Source organism: Chelonia mydas, chromosome 6 (genome assembly GCF_015237465.2).
Source record: "Chelonia mydas isolate rCheMyd1 chromosome 6, rCheMyd1.pri.v2, whole genome shotgun sequence".
NCBI lineage: Eukaryota > Metazoa > Chordata > Testudines > Cheloniidae > Chelonia > Chelonia mydas.
This window is the reverse complement of record NC_051246.2, coordinates 21,204,604-21,225,902: the sequence shown is the minus strand read 5'-3', so window position 1 is coordinate 21,225,902 and position 21,299 is coordinate 21,204,604. Positions and strand designations below refer to the sequence as shown.

Below are 21,299 nucleotides of genomic sequence, written 5' to 3'. Positions count from 1 at the left end.
ACCAGCCGTGCCAACCCCGCCGTGCCCTGCCTCCTCTGCCAACCGCCATGTCCTGCCACCAGTCGTGCCAACCCCACCATGCCCTGCCACCAGCCGTGCCAACCCCGCCGTGCCCTGCCTCCTCTGCCAACCGCCATGTCCTGCCACCAGCCGTGCCAACCCCGCCGTGCCCTGCCTCCTCTGCCAACCGCCATGTCCTGCCACCAGCCGTGCCCACCCCGCCATGCCCTGCCTCCTCTGCCAACCGCCATGCCCTGCCACCAGCTGTGCCCACCCCACCATGCCCTGCCTCCTCTGCCAACCGCCATGCCCTGCCACCAGCCATGCCCACCCTGCCATGCCCTGCCTCCTCTGCCAACCGCCATGCCCTGCCACCAGCTGTGCCCACCCCACCATGCCCTACCTCCTCTGCCAACCGCCATGCCCTCCCACCAGCCGTGCCAACCCCGCCGTGCCCTGCCTCCTCTGCCAACCGCCATGTCCTGCCACCAGTCGTGCCAACCCCACCATGCCCTGCCACCAGCCGTGCCAACCCCGCCGTGCCCTGCCTCCTCTGCCAACCGCCATGCCCTGCCACCAGCCGTGCCAACCCCGCCGTGCCCTGCCTCCTCTGCCAACCGCCATGCCCTGCCACCAGCTGTGCCCACCCCACCATGCCCTGCCTCCTCTGCCAACCGCCATGCCCTCCCACCAGCCGTGCCAACCCCGCCGTGACCTGCCTCCAGCCGTGCCAACCCCGCCATGCCCTGCCTCCTCTGCCAACCGCTATGTCCTGCCACCAGCTGTGCCAACCCCACCATGTCCTGCCACCAGCCGTGCCCACCCCACCATGCCCTGCCTCCTCTGCCAACCGCCACGCCCTCCCACCAGCCGTGCCAACCCCGCCATGCCCTGCCTCCTCTGCCAACCACCATGCCCTTCCACCAGCCGTGTCCACCCCGCCATGCCCTGCCACCAGCCGTGCCCACCACCACAGCCTCCCAGCAGCTGTGCCAACTGCCCTGACCTGCCAATAGCCACACCCCGCCAGCTCTAACAACCACATCGTGTGCCTTGTCCCTAGAACTCCACCAACCACGCCCTGCCAACAGCCATGCCATGCCTACTCTGCCATGGCCACGTCCCACCTGCTGTGTCAACTCCCACACCCTGCCAGCAGCCACCCCCCACCAGCTGTAACAACCACACCACGTGCCACGCCCCTACAGCTTCACCCACTATGCCCTGCCAAGAGCCACGCCAGGTCCACTCTGCCCACCGCCACATCGCACCAGCTCTGCCAACCACCATGATGCCCCAACAGCCACCCCACTACAGCGGTGCTGACCACGCTGGGCCTTCGATACCCACTGAACAGCAGCTGCGGCACAGAAAGGGGCTTTTCGCCATGTGCCAACGAACAATAACCCCCAAAACGCCGTCTGGGAACCATCAGGGGAGGTGTGCAGCATCAGGTGTGGGGACGCTCCCACACCCCAGGCAATGGCTGCCGTCGCTTGCAGCTGCCGTCCCAGAGGTTTTACTGCCCCTCACGGCCCTCGGGACCGGGTGGAAGTAGAGCCTAGTCCACTTTGGCCCGTACGCCTTTGGGGTTATTGCCACTCTTGCAATCCAGGGCCAGTTCTCGATCGGGGTAGCCCGGCTGGATGGGGATCTGACCCACGATATCGGGGAGAAGCAGAGACCGGCAAGGTGAGAGCCACTCCCCTCTCAGTGGCGGATGCCAGCCACAGCACCCCACCAGGTCACAGCGTGCTGATCTGCAGCCCCGGTCGCTCTCTCCAAGTTCTAGGAGCTCCCAGCAGAGGCCTCACCCCCCCGCCCCCAGGGTGTCGCTACATCCACCAAACACATTGCAGGACAGGGGATTAACCTCCCGGGGCGTCTAATAGGTCATTGGATCTGGTCCCGGAGCTCTCAGCATCCCCACTTCCTGACCACACTGGGCTAACAAGCCCCTCCCAGCTACAGCCCCGGGTCTCTCAGAGATTCCCCTGCCCCGGGGGGGCAGAGGCAGCGGAGACGCCGCTGGCATACGGCATGAGCTCGTTAGGCAGAGAGATGCCTGGCACAGGTTTCAGGCCCCGCTGCAGAGCTCTGGCCCGAGCCTTGCTCTTACTCCAGCTCTGCTGGAGGGCAGCGCAAAGGGGGCCTGGGCCAAGCTGCCTGCTGGCGGCGTTTCCTACCCCGAGCCATGATGGATGAAGAACTCCATGGCTTCTGCTCTCCCCCAGCTGGGTGGCTGACGCGGTCACAACGCCGGCCCGCCAGGCCGGGAGCTCGCACGGAGGGAGGCCTTGACCCCCATGGAAAACGAGAGCGGCCGCCAGCTGCGCGCGCCTTTCCATTAACCCAGCACTGCGCCGGCAGAATCAGTCAGAGGGGAAAAGCTGTTTGATGATCCCGCAAGTTCTCCTACGCCCGTCCCCCTGCCCCAGCGCTGTCTCCACGGCTCCCGCGCAGTCAGCGAGGACGGCTTCCCCCCGCCCCTCGCGACTTGCCCCAAAGACGTGCCCTGCCCAGCTCACCTGCTCGTTCCATGGCAGAACACGCTTGGTCACGTTCAGCCTGGGAGGCCTCCCGGCTCCATCCGCCCCTGGGCCTCTGGAGAGCCAGCCATCAAAGCCCTGCCCTTCGCCCTGCTGGGGAAACCGAGGACAAGGTGAGAGAGCAGCATCCCGGGGAGGGGCCAGGACAAGAGGAGGAGGGAAAATGGGTGACACGGACACCTAACACGCCAACAGGCTTTGCGATCACCTAGCCCAATTCTCCACGGGTGTCCAGGAGCAGCGGCACTGCCATCAGTGGAGTGGGACCGCTTTCCCCCAGCAGAGCTTTTGGCCCAATGGAGCACTTCCCCGCCTGGAAATACAGCCTCCTCCTGAGGCCGAAGGCCGCGCAGCTCAGTGCCCCACCGCGATGCCGCAGGACGGCTCAGGGCAGGCGGTGAAGACGAATCCCACCTCCAGGGAGGAATTTCAGGCTGGTTAATTGGAACGACCCCAGTGGGGAGGCTGGCAGGGCTGACTCATTTGCAAGAAGGGCCAGGGGATCTAAACATCTCTTGTGAGAGGCCAACACCCAGACGACGGGGCCGGGGGCCCTGTGTGTGTGGGAGAGCAGAGAACTTTCCTGTCTAACCTCGAGATGGCCTCGGGCACCTCCCCAGCACCCCGAAACACGAACAACGGCACAGGACTGTTCTTGGGGATCACTTGTATTGCAGCAGCATGGAGAGGCCCAACTAAGGGATCCGGGCCCCACTGAGCAAGGTGCAATGCATCCCCAACAGAGACAGCCCCCACCCTACAGAGCTTACAGCCCAAGCATGAGACCGGAGACAAGCATGTAACTCGACAGGGTGATAACAGCAATGGTGATCGCTGTCACTTCCTGCTCAGCCAAGGGGAGGGAAGCAGACAGATTGAGCACGTTATGGTTACATGTATCCATTAAAGGAAAGGAAGCCAGAGGAGGGAGTTGTCCATGCTCTGTACTAGCCAGAGCCATCTCCCGGCATGTGGGTTCGTTCCTAGCAGCAGGGAAGTTGAGGGAGCAAGGGTAGCTACCCCTAGAGAAGGAGGAGCCGCCCAGGGATGGGAGACTGGCTAAGAGCAACTGGTGTGTGCTCAGCGAAACAGGGGATGGGCCAATGGGACCAGGCGCCGTGAGGCCTGCTAATTCAAAGTCCGGTGCCAATGACCATCCCAAGGCTGTGCCGGCAGAGGTGGATTTCAAAGCAGGGGCAGGTCAAAGCAGGCGGACGGAGAAGAGGGCTGCATGGGGAAGATGAATGCAGATGGGGGTGCCCTCTGCTGCCCACTTTCCTGGCATGCGCAGGGATGAGGCAGAGGGAGGTAGGCGATAAACCAAGCCTGCCCCAATCCGCTCGTGCCATCCGCTCCTCATTACAAGGAGACAAATTACCGTGGCGACTGGGGTACTCGAGAAGGAAACAAAGCGCCTCAGCCCATGATAAACGACTCCTTGTCAAGCTCCCTGTCTGGTGGCATTAATTCCCAGCCAGCTGCGCCCAGCGCGGGGAAGGAAGCAGGGACGGAGCCTGGAGCTGCAGACACCGCAGCGCGGCTGCCCAGCCAGCCCCGGAGCAGCGCTGTTTGGGTCCATGGCAGCTGGGGAAGGAATCTGGCTGGTGGCCTGCGTGGCACAAGCTCGGGCTGCCCCAGGGGACACAGCGAGCGCTGTACCAACGTGCAAAGGAAACGTGCAGGCGGGAGGGCGGGGAGACGGGGCCCTATGGCCCAGGAAGAGCTTTACAGGCTCTGGAAAGACGAGGCTCCATTTGTGGTGTGCAGAAGTGGCGAGACTAGCACAGGGCGTCATGACAGGGGGTCCCAGCCCTGATTCACAGTAACCCACTGCGCAAACTCGGAAAACTCACTTAACCGCTCGGTGCCTCGGGTTCCCCATCTGTAAAAGGGGCAAAGCACAATCCCGACCCCTGCTATCCAGCACTGCGTGAGAGGCCCTCTGATGAGAGGTGCTCTCTTTGTGTCGCTACATCCCCTGGCGCAGCCTGGTGCTGGCGGATAGCTGCAATTTGATCGGTCTCAGGATGGGCTCACAGTGTTTGCTGTCCGCGACCTTTCCCCAGACACTGCTCTGGATTCCACCCCCCTCTCCAGAGGCGATCCGTCTGCCAGCAGCAGCACCGGTGAGCCTGATCCAGACGCTGGGTGTGGAGGAAGAATAAAAGCGGAGGTCAACCCCAGCTAACCGCAGTTACTCTGAGCTGATCCCCATCCAATCCCAGCGTCTCCCGGCAGCGAGTGAAATAAGGGGTGGTCTTGTGGGTCTTGGAGGCCACAGGAAACCCACGCAGGATGTGGGATAAGATGAATGGGCTCAGTGGGTGTGAGGGGGAAAAGCTCAGAAAAGTGGGGGGACAGGTTACTGGTTTATGAGGGCTACTCTCAAGACATTAAATGTGAAGGGGGGGAGCAGGCCGTGAGTGGCTGCTCTAGTGCATTCCCTGGAAGCAGAGCCCGGGAGACACCAGCCTGGTCACTACCACGTTCTGTAGTTCACTGGTGTAACGCTCGTGCAAGGGCATGAGCACGGGGCCATCAGGGCTCCCATGTTCCTTGTCGAGCTGCACGTACAAACTCTAGTTGGCTTTGGCGAGTGGCGTGGGTCCTGCCCCGCAGCACCAGGCGCCGGGGAGGAGAAAGCGTTTCCATCTGCTCCACGTCTCCCTTTTCTCCAGATACGTCATGTCAGTTTCACAGCACGGCAAGAAACGGACAAGGGCCGGCAGAGCGTGGGATCCCAGGGCAGCAGGGAACAGAGCGCTGTGGCCTTCGGAAATGGACGCCGCCCCCCCCGGAGCCGCTGGCGTTCGGGGCTGTAACAGGTAACGTACACCCGGGTCACAGAGACACAGATGCACTCGTTGATGGAGCACACAAGCTGCTATTCACGAACTTGTCCTTGAGCAGCTTGGCTGACAGGGAGCTCAAACCCCGGGGCTGTCACTGGACTCCACTGAACAAAGGAGCACAAGGAGCCACCTGGACAAAAATACACAAGCCACCTGAGGCTTTTTGTGCACAGAGCTATTGATCTCCAGCTCGGGGGGGTTGGCTACAGTCACTCCCTGTTCACAGAGGGTGACAACAATCCCTCATATACAGCCGCAGAGCTGGAGAATCGGGAGTTGGTTCGTATATCCCAGACACCTCCAGTCTGTTTCGCTAGGGCGGGTCTAACAGCTATTTGTGACACCATCCCCACACCTGCGCCATAGCCAAGGCTGGCATCACGTCGCTATAAAGGCACTGCTCCTCCGGGAGGCTGACCTCCAGGGCCGGGCTCAGCTGCTTCCAACCTCAGCTGTTTTCCCTGCTGCCTTGTTCAAAACAATGGCTGGTTAGATTTTTGTTTTACTTTAAACAAACATGCAGACGCACCCATCCCTATCCCCCCTTTCTCCTCACTAGAAGGGATTCCACTCAACAATTCCCTGTCAGGCAGAGAACCGGCTCTTCCACCGTCAAGGCGAATGCTTTGAAAAGCTGAAAAACAGGCTGGTCTATTGGAAACTGAGAGGGGGCAGCTGATCAGAACAAGAACAAGGAGCAATGGTCTCAAGTTGCAGTGGGGGAGGTCTAGGTTGGCTATTAGGAAACATTATTTCACTAGGGGGAGGGTGAAGCACTGGAATGGGTTACCTAGGGAGGTGGTGGTATCTCCATCCTTAGAGGTCTTTAAGGCCCAGCTTGACAAAGCCCTGGCTGGGATGATTTAGTTGGGGTTGGTCCTGCTTTGAGCAGGGGGTTGGACTAGATGACCTCCTGAGGTCCCTTCCAACCCTGAGATTCTAGGATTCTATGATCAGCGTACTCTGGCTGACGCCAATTCCAGCCAAAGAGATAGACAGGGGCTCTGATGTAACATCCTGGGCTAACTGGGGGGCTGGGAATCCCAGATGGGAATGTCTCTTTGCCAATCATCAAGTGAGGTGGGGGTCTTTGCTGGTTGGTGAGAGCAGCTGCCTGTGGGGGAAGGGTTAATAAGTAGCTGGTTTGTGCAGCCAGGAGAAGCAGCGGGGAAACTATTCCCTGTGTAAAGGTTAAGGCAGCTGGAGAAGGGGATGTGATTATTATTGATAGTTTCTCTGGCACCGGGAGTGTGAGGTGCTTGCTGGAGCTGGGCAGAGGCACAGATCTGTTTTATTCCCCTAGGGCAGCTGACGTGGATTTGCCGGCCAGCGTTACCCATAGGGCCCTGTACCCAGTGCCCTGCAATGGGGAGCTCAGCCCCCTCTGCCACAGCTACCCCCATTAAAGAGCCTCAGTGGCAATGAGGTTTGAGTCATTACCGCAGTGGAGGGTTCGCGCTGCACCAGCCCAGGGCGCATCACCGACTCTCCCTGGCCGGGGGCCGCCTTATGAAGCCGGCGGGGAGCTGGTTTTGGGGGCATTCCGCATTTCCACCCCGGCTCTCCCTTTCCGCTCCGTCTAAGCACTGATTTGCTCGATGAGCGTCTGGCTCTGAGGTGGGACTTATCGATCAGGCTCTGGCTAATTGATAGTGGGCAGTAAGTGGTATCGGTAATCCATCCATCCACCATTTCCACTCACTGGCTGCTCAGCTGCGATCCCATCACAACCAACGTTCACCTTGGTGCGTCATTGCTGTCCCAGGCCCCGGGGCTGCTCCCCACACCAGCCATTCCCAGCATCACGGCTTGGCTTGTATTTATTTCTTGGCCTCCCTACGCTCCCTCGGAGGCTGGGCGCTCATTGGCCTCATTCTCCATATGAGGCAACTAGGGCCCAAAGAGGCCAAGTGACTTGCCCAAGGTCACACAGGAATCACGTGGCAGAGCCAGAAATTGAACTCTTATCTCCTGACTCCCACTCCAGTGCCTTAATAACAAGCCCACCCTTCTTCCCCCCGGCTGGCATTGCCAGTGAATGACCCACTGGGCTCAGCAAAGGCAGAGATACAGTCTGCCCAGCAGAGGAAGTTGCCAGCTCCTGATGCTGTATGAGGAGCTGCTTGCAGAGAGAAGGGGCAGGAAGTCTGAACGGCTGCTCCTGCTTGACAAGCCATGGGCTCTCTCAAGGAGACTCCCCTTTCCTTGGCACGTAAGGTCCCTGGGCCCTGCCTGGGGTGCTGTTAGCCCTGCAGTGAACACAGCTGGTGGAGGAGTCTACTGGGACTGGAGATCTCACCTGATATGGCTCACGCTGCCCCCGTACCGGGGGTGACGCAACAGTGCTTCTGGGGAGCTCTGTTATCCCCAAGGGACTGGTCCCCAGTGCTGGGAACAAGAGAAGCCCAGCCCACCCTCCATTGCCACGGAGAACTTGGCAGAGCAGAGCCAGGGCACCCAGCGGCTGGAGCAGAAGGGAGGCGCGGGGGTGACATTTGCCCACTGGCTGAAACAGGGCACGCCCCCCGCCCAGTCACCCCCGCGGTGAGTCGCTGGGCTATGGAACAGGCCACCCGGAGGCGGGATTCCTTTCTGGTTCTCCTCTTCCTTTTAAAGGGATCGGGCTAATTCAATTGCAGGTGTGTGTCTCACAATTTAGAGGGACCAGGCTGGCGCTCGCCTTCACGCCACAACTCGGGATTGATTCAATTGTGCCGATCGGCATGGACAGTGCAGTAATTCCTATGCCTCTCTCTGGGCCTGCCACACTGCGCCAGAAGTCTGTTATTAACCAGGACAGCTTGTCCTGGGGGTGTCACCCCACTTCTCTTCCGAGAGGGGCCCTCTGCAGCATCTCGCTCAGTCCTTTAAGCACTGGGCCACGCACGGCTGTTACTGCAAGCTGATCTCTCAAGAGGTATTCATTTCAGCAGAGCTGGGGGCTCCCCCCTCAGCAGCGCTAGCTCCCAGCCTCGCCCTTTCATCACAGCTTCTTCCAGCACCGAGCCTCCAGCGGTAGGACCTCGTCAAGGTACATCCAGCCAAGCAGGGCCCACAGAGCCGTGCTGGCCAAGCGGAGCAGCATCTGGTAGAGCGTTATGAACGGGTGCTTGTCATTAACCATGCCCTGTTGGTACACAGCACTGCCCTCCAGTGCACAGAAGCAGACCCGCTCCTGTGGGGGCAATTCTCTTGCTCTCTCATGGCTGACAGGAGCGCCAGTGCCGTGAGCGTGCAGGAAAGTGGACAAAACGTCCCACACGTTTCTTTGTTTCCATTTGCTCCTTGACGTTTTCCATCTGCTGCCAGGGGAGGGAGATTCATCGGGTCTCTCTGAGCAGGGGACCAGAGTTCAACTCATGGGCCTGGGGGTTGGGCTGGAGTCCAGCTTGCAACTGGGACATCTGCAGACGAGACCCCTTGTGGATCAGTCGTGCTCCCACCCTCCCCGGCTGGAGACAGAGGTGGCAGGTGCATACAGACGGCACCTGCATGCCTGGCCATTCCCCATGCACCATCTCCGACAGGCAGATCCTACAGCATCTCCAAAGGCATCTTGCAAAAATTAAAGCCCCATCCATGGTAACCGCAGGAGAGACAGCACCACTGAAGGGACATCGCCCACCAGAAACCTCTCTGGCACCAAATCTTCTGCCCGGTGCACGTTCAGTCAGCTGCACTGTGAAAAGAGACCAGAAGGTTTGCTATGAACTGAGGACTCTCTTCTGCATGGATGGACCCCAGGGGTGGGTGAATCCAGCAGCCGGACTGCTTCCCATGCAGGAGATTGCTGAAGTGAAGGCGGAGAGCGGGGCAGGTTTTTGAAGCCGGTTTCGTTCATATTACCCACTCCCGTCTGGCTCTGCAGTGATTTAGAAGCAAGCAGTGGGCAGGGGATCCAAAGGCAGTGTGGCTCAGGGGATCAGAGACACTGGGCCTTGGAGGGAACTAATGATGGGAGAAGGGGAGGTCTAAAATGCTCTGAGCCCTTCCCCTTGGATACCAGTGGTTTCTTCTTTCATCCTCTCTAGGGCCTATTAATCGCCTCCCACTTGGCATTCTCGGGGGCTTTTGGGAGACCCTGGCAGTTGGTCATTGTCCTCCGAGCCTTTGGAATACAGATTAATAGATTCCAAGGCCAGAAAGGCCCATTGCGATCATCTGGGCTGAGCTCCTGTGGGTCACAGACCAATGCACTGCCCCGGAATAATTCCTAGAGCAGAGCTTTCAGGATAACCTCCAACCTGGACTTTAAAATGGCCAGTGCTGGAGAATCCACCACAAGCCTCTGTAAATTGTTCCAGGGGCTAATTACCCTCGCTGGTAAAAACGGGTGCCTTATTGCCAGTCTGAATCGTCTAGCTTTGGCTCCCAGCCGAGCCACAGCCCCTCGTAATGATGGCCCGGGGGGACGTCTGTCTAGACTTGCCCCCCCAGTGGCCCTTCAGTTGCTGGCAGGCTCCATGCTGTGGGTCTGATTTAATTACCTGGGCACCTGCGGTTCTAAGATGGCAAAGAAAAATGGATGGGACAGAAAAAATAGCATCCCACTCTTGAATGCGACAGAGAATAGAAAAGCTCCAATGAGCCCCTCTCCAGAGCTCGCCCTGCTCCTGACACAACCCACCTTGGGGGAGACTAGGAACACTCAGGCCATCCACGGGCAGCACAAACATGGGCATGGAGGGGGAGAAGTGACTTGCCCAAGGTCACTGAGCGAGTCCCTGGCTGCATTCATCTGAAAGCCTGCATCTCCCAGCTCCCAGTCCTGTGTGCCAGGTCCTAGCCCATGCTGGGCGCCCTGCCCTGTTTACAGAGATACACCCACGCAGGTGCCGGGCATTTCACAGCTGGGGATGTGAGGCGTGGCGGTGCTGCCTTGGCACGGGGACTCAGACGCAGGAAGTCAGCGAGAGCAGGGACGTGAGGGAAGTAGGAAGGAGGAGAAAAGATGGAGAGAGGAGAGGAAAAGGAAGTATTGTGTGTGGGGGTCCTAGTCTTTTAATCTGTGTCTGTGCAGTGCCTGGCACAGCCGGAGCCTGATCTTGATCGGGGCCTCCATGTGCTACTGGAATTGACAATGCTGAGCTATTCATTATTTGTAGGCAAGCCAAGAGCCCAGGCTGCTCTGGGAGCCCCAACACACCAGGCCCCGTACACAGCACAGTAAGGGCCAGACAGACACTACAAACCATCCCCGTTTTACAGATGGGGAACCGAGGCACAGGGACACTCAGGGAGTCTGTGGCAGAGGTGGGAGTTGAACCCAGACCTCCCACGGCCGGCCTTCCTCTCCAGCCCCGGCTTCTCCAGAGACCCCTGCTGCTGGGGGACAGTGAGCAAAGGTTCCCTGAGGGCATTGGGCCGCAGAGGCTGAAGGGACCAAGCAAGAGGGCAGCCCCTGGAGACTCCAGGGAGGGCCACTGCTGTGGCCAGCTGGGAAGGTAACAAGTACATCACACGCCAGAGCGGAGACAGATAAATGCTGTAAACAAAGAGGAGCCCATTAGGATGCGTGGCACTACGGAAGTAATTAGCAAACTTTGTCTAAACGAACTAATTAAAGCCCCAGAGGAGGGGAACAATGCCCTCTGAAAACGTGATTAGACAGGCGGCATAATTAGGCTTTGATTGTTTGAAAGGAAGAATTCCTTCCGCTCCCTTGGAAAGTTTAGCCCGAATTCCGGAGCAGCCTTTGGAAGACGTGCTGCTGTGGGTGGGGGACGGGGCTGGGGGGGGGGGGGGGGGTATGAAGGTGTCAGCGCAGGGCGGCGGAGGGGGCAGCTGGTACGAGCGCCGTTCGAGTCCCTCCCACGCGCTGGTTCCAAAACTCGGTGGCACTTCCATGCTGATTTCTGGAGGATTCGCTGGGGTCCCCGGGGACGGTGAGGGCTCCGCGGTGCCACAGGCTCGGTGCCCCCCGCCCCGTGGCATGGGCCCTGCGGGAGGGAGGGAGATGATGGGTGGGATCCGTCCACGTGGCACCGGCGCTGGATTGATATACACCAAAGGGGGGAAGCCGCATCGACTGCGGCCCGCGTCGAACGAGCCTATTTCTCGCCATCTCATGGCTGCCTAGCGTGCAGCTGGCTCTCATTAGCAGCACACGCTCGGGAAACCCAAATAAATGGCTCTCTCCACTCCAGGGCGGCTAAGCTGTAGCAGATAAAAGCTTCTCTGTCCCCTGGCACAGCGGGGCTGCGGTGGCGCCGTGCCACGGCTAGGGAGAGCGAGGGGCTCTGCTGGAGGAGGGGCTGGGCACTGCCTTGCCCTAGCTATAAGGAGCTGCCTGTGGACAGCAGCCTCTGTAATTAACACACCGCCGAGTTTCAACCGCTCTGGGCTCCAGTTTTCCATCTCTGGGTGTTTTTAGCCCGATTGGTTTGCTTTGGGTCCAGGGAGCTATTTCAGCCATGGCTGTTTGTCTTTCCAACCAGTGAAATTTCCCCCTCCCTGCACTGACAGAGGCAGCAATTCACAGCCTGGCTCCCCTGAGCTGGCAGCTGCTGGGGGGACAACTCTCCTGTTTGCTTACAGTGCTGGCGGGAAGACTGGGCGTGTTATGTTCAGATGGGCCAAGGCTCCGGTAATCCGTGAGATGCCCCTCCCGGCCTTGCTCAGGGGGCCACCACCACTGAACTGATGGGACGACGGAGAACAGGTAATGGGGCTCTGCTTTGAGGCAGCCCCCCCCCCCCACCGGCTGGCAGGGAGAGCTGCACCTCCCACATCCCCACCTGCCTCCCACAGGTCAGTAGGGCCTGCAAAGCGGTTTGAGACGGTCAGGTGACAGGGCAGGAGACGCTCAGGGTTTCTGCTCGGGAACACCCTGCGGGGGCACCCTAGGACTGCGCCAATTCCACGCCGGAGCCCGGCTAGGGCTGTCTGATGGGCCGCAGCACTGGCAACCTTTGCAGCCAAAACCGGGGCCCTGTCTCCGCACCCAGCTCAGGAGCTATTTCAGTTCCCTCGGTAACCCCTGCAGGAGCCAGCCACCTGATTTTCAGCCAAACCTCCTAGTTCTCACACAGCCAGGGAGGACGTGCACCAAGAGATCACCCCCTGGCTGCCTCGGCTCAGCAGAGAGAGCTGGGGCAGGAAGGGGCCCACGCACAGCACCCAATCTATGCTCTGTAGTTCAATGCGTGGGGCTGGGGAAGGGCAGCACCACACAGATCCCCATGCCAGGGGCTGCAGCGTGGCGTGTAGAGAACCTGGCTGCACTGGGGGAGGCAAGCAGACGGGGGCGAGAAGCAGCCGCCCAGGGCCGCTGGCTGGGTCCCGCTTAACAGCCACCTGTGCTCCAGTGATGTCCCCGAGATGAGATGGGGGCCAAAGCCACAGAGAAGCTAAGTGTTCAGCTCTGGCCTCTCTCCATCCCCCCAGGGAAGAAGAGCCATTACTGCCCCAGGGGCGCTCCCCCAGCCAGCAAGCATGGGACAGAGAAGGGCACCGAAGCTGCTTCCATGGCCTGAAACCATGCGATGCCCGCACCTTGCCCAGTGCCGTCAGGGCTGGTCCTTCCTCTCCGAACAGCACAGAAGGGGAACAGATGCAGGCAGAGCCTCAGAGGGAAGGGGAGGGGTCAGGCAGGAGGTGAGGGAGACAGCAGGGCTGGTCAGGGTGCAAAGGATGAGGGGAAATAGCTGGGATAGACCACGCCAAGCAGGCTTTCCTGCTGCCCCGACCCTAGAACACAAAGGGGGGGTGCGATTCAGCGGAGGTGACACATGAAATGTAGCTAAAAGGAAACATCTCTGTTGTGCCATTATAAGAAACCTGTGGGACTCCCTGCAGCAGGGCAAGGCTGATGGCTTGGAAAGCATGTAGGAACATCTGACAGAGGTTTACTTTGTCTAGTGGATACAGCAGGGAACTGGGTGTCCGGACACCTGGGTTCTACTCCTGTTCCCTGGTTGACCCGCAAGTCGTGCCGATCTCTCACTGTCTCCACTTCTCTGGGTGTGTCAGAGAGGATGCTACAGACCCACTTTAATCAGATGCTTTGGCAGCCTCACGTCAAGGGTGTGCAAAGGGCAGAAGAGCAGGCTGGATTTTTGCACCAGGATCAGCATTTCAAGAGCTCTCAATCCTCATGCTTCAGGGCAGCAGCTTGGCCAGGAAGAAACGGCCCCGGCCTGATTTGTCCAGATTAGCTGCATTCTGGAGGGAGGTGGAGTTGGCCCTGATATCTAAACCACCTGGAAGTGGCCTTGGCTATAGACGGTCCATTGCTCTGTCCTGTACAGAGTCTGCAGTTAGCTGGGACCAGCATAGGGCTCCATTAACCCAGGTCTCTGCGTGTGGCATGCCAGTCTTTCCACACCCTGTACTAATTGCAGGCACATGATTGCCATGCCAGTGCCGTGGCTGCCAACGCCTCAGGAAAGGGGCAGCGATCGGTCAACGTCACCGTTATCGCAGTGAGGGGAAATGAAGCATCACTGTCAGGCAGTGAAATATGAGCTTTCCTTCCGCTGGGCTCCCGCGCTGCCAAGCCTGGCTCAGAGCCTGCCCGAGCCCCGATGGCACGGTTCTGGAGGAGCAAGCCAGCCCCAACGTGCTCCTTGCGCTGCCCTTGGCAAGGGGCACTGCATGGCGCAGGGCAGGTCCTGGGAAGGGCTGGTGCAGCAGCAGCGCCCAGGTACCCTCCAGCCCCAGAGGCCCACAGCCAGATCCCCCGGCCCCAAGAGCCCTGGGGGCGGCAGGAGTGCAGGGCTCGGGCTGGGGTGCTCACACAGCCCTCGACCGACACTCCTGTCCCCTGGGGGCAGGAAACACCCTGCATGGGTGACTGCCGTGGCTGCCCCCGCACATGGGCTCTCGTCGCTGAGGTCGAGTGGGACAATCCCAGCCCTGCCCCTAACCCCCTTCTCAGTGCCCCGTGCTGGGAAGTTCGCCCCACCCTGGGGACGGTGAGAGGGGAAGGCCCCAGCAGGTTTCTCTCTCTGTCCCTTGCGTCGCATCCTGAACCCGAGAGGGGTGCGGCCCAGGGGCCCCTTTCCAGGGCAGGCTTCTCTGGCCCTTCGGGAGGCAGGCGGCCAACCCAGCAGCAGCAAGAGCATCCATTTCGGGTTTCGGACGACCCCGCCTGCGGCAGGCTTCCAGGGAGAGGGGAGCAGCAGGGGCGGCACATCAAAGCCGCCATGGCAGCCACCGCGCTAAGCACATCGGAATCTACGGAGCGGCAGGTGCAGCCCGGGGCTCGAAATGCCCCCTCCCCCTTCAGTAATGTCAGGAGCAGCTCACTGTGCTCAGACGACAGCCGGGCTCTTGGCCCCGGAGATTCCAGCGGGAGCAGGGCCACGTCCAGTTCAACCACCCCCAGCCCCGGGCTCCATCCGATGGGCCGGCCCCCACGGCCTTCCAACAGGGCAAGGCCACCTGGAGACCCAAACCCACTGCCACAGCCCCCTCCCTGCTCCCCACCTTGTGTTATCTCCCAGGGCAGGCTGAGCGGTGCTCTACCCCTACTCTGTGCTTCCCAACATGGCGATGCCAAGCAGGGGCTGCCCCACACCTCCTGCCATGCGCTTGCCAAGAGGGCTCCTCATCGAGACCCCTGGACAGCGCGGTGAGCATTCCGACCTGGGATCCCGTCAGAGATCCCCACACACATCGCCAGGGGGATGGATCCATACGAACCAACACACACACGCCTACGTGGCTTCCAACAGCACAATCCCCTAAGGACTCCTGTTTTTACTTCCCACCGGGGCCATCCTATGCCCCCCCCCCCCATGGGTTTCCCACCAGGGCTATCCCCCCTCCCTTCACAGGACCCCTGCCTCCCTCAGGGCACCCTCTGTGTCCGGGCAGCGTCAATGGGGAGACCCCTTTGCCAGCCCAGCTCCAGGGGCAGCAGGAACCCATGCAGGGCGATCCCAAGGTGCATTGGCCCCCTCTCCCGGCACGCACACGGCTACAGCCCCTAGGCGCCTCCAGCCCAGAACCGGAGCCGCTAGGAGCTCATTTCCCATTTAACAGAGAGAGAGAGAGAGAAGACAGGCCAGCCTGTGATTACCATCTGCTCATCCTCCCGGCTCTCGCTGGAGTCCTCGGCCTTTCTCTGCTGAGCCGCTGCCCGGGCCCCGGCCACACGCCTGCCAGCATCTGTCACCTCACCCAGCCTCTCGCCATCTGCAAACAACAAACAGACGCAGCGGGGCGCATAAGACTACAGCGCCCTGGCCGGCAAGCCAGCACCCACCCACCGCAGCCCTGGGGAGATGGGAAGGGGACTCTGCCCCATGGCGCAGTGCCAAGGAGCGCCCAGGTCTGAGCTACCAGCACCACCACCTGTGTCTGTCGTGGGCTCAGTCCACAGCCCCGTCCAGAGCCAGGGCCAGTCTGTTCCTCCTGCAGCTGCCACCTTCCTCCCAGCACCACAGAAAAGCCCTGGCTGACATTTTCAGACTTGGGTGCCGCACGGGGGACGCCCAAATCAATGACCTGATTCTCAGAGGCACTAGCACCCGGAGGTCCTGCTGGCCGCAGGGGCCCATGGGAGGGTTAACTTTAGGCATCCTTCCATTGTGGATCTGTACAGTGCCTTGCACAACAGGGTTTTGGCCCAGGCCTGGGGCACTCCTAGGGGCTCCCGCAATAGAAACAGCTGGATCCCATTTCACGCCCCCGTGGTGCTCTGCTCCTTGCACCCCCAGGGGGTCGGGCCTGGCATAGGCGATTGTCAAACGGCTAAGAGAATCCAAGGCTGCCAGTTAGGAGTGGGGGTCTGAAGGAACTGGATAGTGCTTAGGATAAGAGGGAAGGTCCTCTCATGGATCGGTAACTGGTTAAAAGATAGGAAACAAAGGGTAGGAATCGATGGTCAGTTTTCAGAATGGAGAGAGGTAAATAGTGGTGTCCCCCATGGGTCTGTCCTGGGACCAGGACACCATATTCATAAATGATCTGGAAAAGGGGGTAAGCAATGAGGTGGCAAAATTTGCAAATGATACAAATTACTCAAGATAGTGAAGTCCAAAGCAGACTGCAGAGAGTTACAAAGGGATCTCACTAAACTGGGTGACTGGGCAACAACATGGCAGATGAAATTCAGTGTTGAGCAATGTAAAGTAACGGAAAACATATTCCCAACTCTACACCAACTGATGGGATCTACCTTAGCTGTGGATCTCTCCTCACAGGGAAGCTGTTCCAGACCCCTCAGCATTTCTGTTGCCCTTCTCTGTACCTTGAACAATTCCAGTATAGCTCTTTGGAGCTGGGGAGACCAGAACCGCACGCCGGAGAGTTACGCAGCTCACGCCCTCTCTGAGCACCCGGGGCACCAGTAAGAACGCTGCACAGTGGGACCCTGCACCAGGATCTATTGCCACAGCCAGTGGTGCCCCTTCACCATCCACCAGCAGCCTCCCGAGACACTCTCCCCCGCCCGCTCGGCAAGATGCACCGGCACCAGAGATGCCCCCCAGCACCCATCCACCCCAGCTCCCCTGTGTGACTGGCTGATAAAATCAAATGACACGTACCTGGGTGCCCAGAGGGAGCCCATGAGGGGGCACTAGCTAGAACCAGAGGCAGCTGAGGGAAGTGCTAGGACACGCTCAGGGCTGCTTCATCCATGACCTGCAGCTTCACCTGGGTGCTCAGCTCAGCTCTGCCCATGAACCCCAGTGCTGACATGCAGCCCCCCGGTATCCCAGCCCCGGGCCCCACCCAGCTCTGCCCATAAACCCCAGTGCTGACCTGCAGCCCCCCCGCCCCGTTATCCCAGCCCCGGGCCCCACCCAGCTCTGCCCATGAACCCCAGCTGTAGCCTGCTCCCTCCCCACCCCACAGCTTTGCCAGTGGCCCCCAAAGTGCCCCCAGGCTCCCCTGCTATTTCAGTGGTGGCCTCTCCTGAACGCAAGTTGCCAATTAAGTTAAATGGGACCAGAACACATGTCAGGCTGGGCCAGGCCAGGATGTGGTCTTGGGGCCCTGGGAACTTTTGCCAAGTTCTGAGATTATTTTTGGTGCACAGCTGCTGCGTCCCGGCTGCTCTCTGCAGACGAGGTCTGAGCTCAGTGGCCACCACAAATGCCTCCTCAGACCACCAGCTGTGCTGGGGCCACCAGCTTAACCCAGCTGCCTTGGGCTCTCTCAGCCTTTGGGCTGGGCACACGGGGGGGCACCAAGAGAAGCAGAATCTGGGACAGGTGGCAATACCCAGGCCCCCCTGAATAGCTTTCAATGCCCCGCCCGGAGCAGCTGCTGTCACCTGCTGGCCCTACCACAGCTTTGGAGGGGGAGCCCCCGGCACCTGGGACATCCTGCCTCACAGCAGACACTGCTGGGGGAGTATCAGGGCCAGGTGATGGCACGGAGCATGCAGCCAGGGCAGGGCTAGAGCAGCTGATGGAGAGAGGGGGCCTCCCCAGGGCCCAGGCAGTGTGGGGCAGAGGGCATGTGTCTCTGGGGGCTGAGCACTCGCCTGGAGAGGGGCTGCAGGGGAAGGGGTTGCCCTGGTCCCGGGAGGCATGTGCCGTGCAGACAGCAGGGCTGGCCCTGGCGCTGGGGGGAGGAGGCAGGGGAGCAGAGGGCACTGCTCTTTGGCCAGGGCTCCTTCACCACATCTGTGCCGAGCGGCTTGCAGCGGCTCATCAGTGTCAGCTTTAATTACACCTAAGGCAGCCCAGCCTGCAGCCCTGACGTAAGAGCAGGGATGAGCTGCAAGCTCCTGGCTCCATGGCTGAGCCTCCAGCCCCAGAGATGGGGCAGCGGGGCCCCCGTGCACCCGGCTTGCCAGCCGCTGCCTGCCCCACAGCACTGCAGCACAGAGGGGGGAGCACTTCTTCTAACACTCCTGTTTCTCCCCCAGCTGTCCCCAGCAAGGCACACAGTGGATTCCCCGGCCCCGACGGCCCCTGGGTTCGCAGCATCCATCACCCCCCACGCCCACAGCCAGATCCCCCGGCCGCGACAGCCCTGGGGGCGGCAGGAGTGCAAGGCTTGGGCTGGGGTGCTCACACAGCCCTCGACCAACACTCCTGTCCCCTGGGGGCAGGAAACACCCTGCATGGGCGACTGCCGCGGCTGCCCCCGCACACGGGCTCTCGTCGCTGAAGTCGAGTGGGACAATCCCAGCCCTGCCCCTAACCCCCTTCTCAGTGCCCCGTGCTGGGAAGTTCGCCCCATCCTGGGGACGGTGAGAGGGGAAGGCCCCAGCAGGTTTCTCTCTCTGTCCCTTGCGTCGCATCCTGAACCCGAGAGGGGTGCGGCACAGGGGCCCCTTCCCAGTGCAGGCTTCTCTGGCCCTTGGGGAGGCAGGCGGCCAACCCAGCTGCAGCAAGAGCATCCATTTCAGGTTTCGGACGACCCCGCCTGCGGCAGGCTTCCAGGGAGAGGGGAGCAGCAGGGGCGGCACATCAAAGCCGCCATGGCAGCCACCGCGCTAAGCACATCGGAATCTACGGAGCGGCAGGTGCAGCCCGGGGCTCGAAATGCCCCCTCCCCCTTCAGTAACGAGCCAAGCAAAGAGGAAAACGGCTTGGGGCTAGAGGGGACTGGGCCTGTGGGATCCCACGGGGCTCCGGTCCTTTCTGATCCGCTTCCTTCCCATCCAGAGGGGGCCTCCTAAAATGGCTCCCATGCCCAGTGTCAAGACAGGGCCCCAAACTCCATCCAGAGCCACACCTTGGGCACCCGCCCTGACCCTTAACCCCAACAGGAGCAGCCCGTGGAGGCAACGCTTGCTTTCCCAGCATGCCACGCTCCACTGGGACGCCAAGCAATCTGCTGCAGGAGGCTGAGCATGGCTGGGCAGGGCCTGTGGTCTCCTTGGGTCCCAGATCTGCACTAGCGATGGGACTGAACCAGAATCCTGGATCCTATGGGGACGTTTGGATCTGATGCAGACGGGGCTCAGGACCCTCCCTGGTCCGTGGGGCTCAATGGGCAGCACTCGCTAGGCAACATGAGTAGCACTGAGGATGGGGGGCAGTCACCCCAGCCAGGGTCTGGAGAGCGTTTCTCAGCCTGCCGGGGGAGGCTTGGCCACAGCAGCCGGCCCGGCTCTGTAACTGCATATTGGCAGGAGAGAGCTGTCCTGCAGGAGCCGAGTCTCTTTGCCGGAGAGCCCCCATCATTCAAGCTCACATTTACCACACTTGAAGGAGGGAAGGACTCAATCAATTGCTCCTGGGAGGAGGACTCTGCAAACACAGCTCTCACTCAGGCTAAGTGGCCTGGAAAGGGCTGCCCGCTCCGGGCATCAATCCTGGTCCCAACCCCGGCCTCGGAGGTGCTGGGGGAACAGCAGAGACTCTCTCTGAGCTGGGGATCCATGGGGGGCTGCCACCCAGGCCCCATTCACACCCAAGCCCCCAAACTCTCTCTGAAGCACCAAGGCTCAGGCTTCACACAGGAAAGCACAAGCTGCCCCCCGTGTCTCCTCTCACCAGCCCAGGTGGGCCTGGAGCTCCATCCCACTAGACGGGGAGAACCCCTGACCGGATGTGTGTCTAGCAGTCAGACCAGGGGCAGGACTCTGGGGTTCCAGGCCCAACTCTGCCACTGGTTCCACTTGAATGGCAAAACAACCCTTGACGCTGGTGGGAGTGGAGAGCTTCGAAGCAGGCTCTCAAAGGAGCCCAGAGCCAGGTGTCCAGTTCCCAGGGCATCCCTGACAGCAGAGCTCTCAACCTGCTCCCTGGCAGCGTGGCACAATAATGATTTCCAAGCTAAAAATTTCCCTCCAGAGTTTTTTTTTATACTGATCCTTCTGCTCTGCTGAGCAAAGAGAGGTTTATACAAGTATCTACTTACAGCATTAAAATAATCGGCTTCCCAAGAATAACATGGCAGGGATTTTGAAAATGGATTAGCTGTTCACTAATGCACCCTCTACCCCTCAGACCTGTGTAACTGACACCTCCGAGCCTTTCCAATGAACGGGAAGATCTGGAACCCAACCAGGGTTGCTAGCAGGGGGAAGTGAGGGATCACGGCGGGCAGAAGGCAGGAGACTGAGGAGTTTGTTTTCACATAGCAGAGTGGGCAGAGCCAACTGTGGAGCTGCCTGGGTGTTTTTGCATAGAGGAACCATATGAGGTGGGTGCTTAGAACCCGTGATCGCCAGCATAAAGCTGAGTTCGATGCTCTGCTCCATGAATGCGCCTGACGGGGAGAGAACTAAATGGCCATAAACTAGAGAGAGAGAGAGAGAGAGAGAGGCGCAGGTCATTGGAAACCAGCAGGAGGCACCATGCTCCCACACGTCACTTTGTCGCGCAGAGGTTCAGCTCCCCGGCCACCCTCAGAGTCACACTGGCAGGCTCTACCGGCTGCAGCTAGACCTCACTGCTTTCCACACCCCTTGCCCCTGCGGAGGGCGCTGGACCCTCTAGCCCTTCTTTTAAGTCATTAATACAAGTGCTAACCCAGCGCCCATCCCCCGTTCCCCGCTCTCCTGCACCTCTCACAGCCCGTCAGCTGCCCCAGCGAGAATGCCGCCACTTGCCCCGGAACAAAGGGCGACACCGGGCGCCCGGGAACGAGGGATCAAGCCCAACCGGTGTCATGGATGGCGTAGCTAGGCCTGGCAGAGCCTTTAGCACTGGGGAGGATGCCCTCGAGGATCCTGCCTGGCAAAGGTATGGCGTTGGAGGAGCGCAGCTGAATGGGGCTGACCCTCGCTGGGGGTCCAGTTCAAGGGCCGGGCAGAGGTTCAGGCAGGCCCGTATCCTGGCAGCACTGGTCCTGGCAGGCCTGCTCTGCTCCGGGAGAGGAGTGACAGGGGGGATGGATGGACAGGGACTCCTTGGCTGCTGTAGGTTCCTAGCCCCCACCCCTGCACTCCTGAGAGAGAGAGAGAGAGAGAGAGAGAGAGACACACACACACATACACACACACATACACACACACAAGCGCAGCCTTGCTGCGACACGAGCT

The 21,299-nt window shown here is 60.3% G+C and overlaps 1 protein-coding gene across 2 annotated transcripts in view; it reads right to left on the bottom strand.

The window, feature by feature from the left end:
• The window catches only part of B4GALNT4 (beta-1,4-N-acetyl-galactosaminyltransferase 4), a 125,381-nt gene that overhangs the window by 41,744 nt on the left and 62,338 nt on the right, over positions 1 to 21,299 (bottom strand). Inside the window, exons 2-3 of one of the 2 annotated variants that reach the window (XM_037899494.2) lie at positions 15,426 to 15,541; positions 2,529 to 2,639 (exon numbers count right to left, since the gene is read on the bottom strand). In XM_037899494.2, coding sequence (XP_037755422.1) covers positions 2,529 to 2,639; positions 15,426 to 15,541 — 227 coding nt within the window. Of the gene's footprint in view, positions 1 to 2,528; positions 2,643 to 15,425; positions 15,542 to 21,299 lie in introns of both variants that reach the window. The other variant, XM_037899493.2, reaches the window with a different exon arrangement.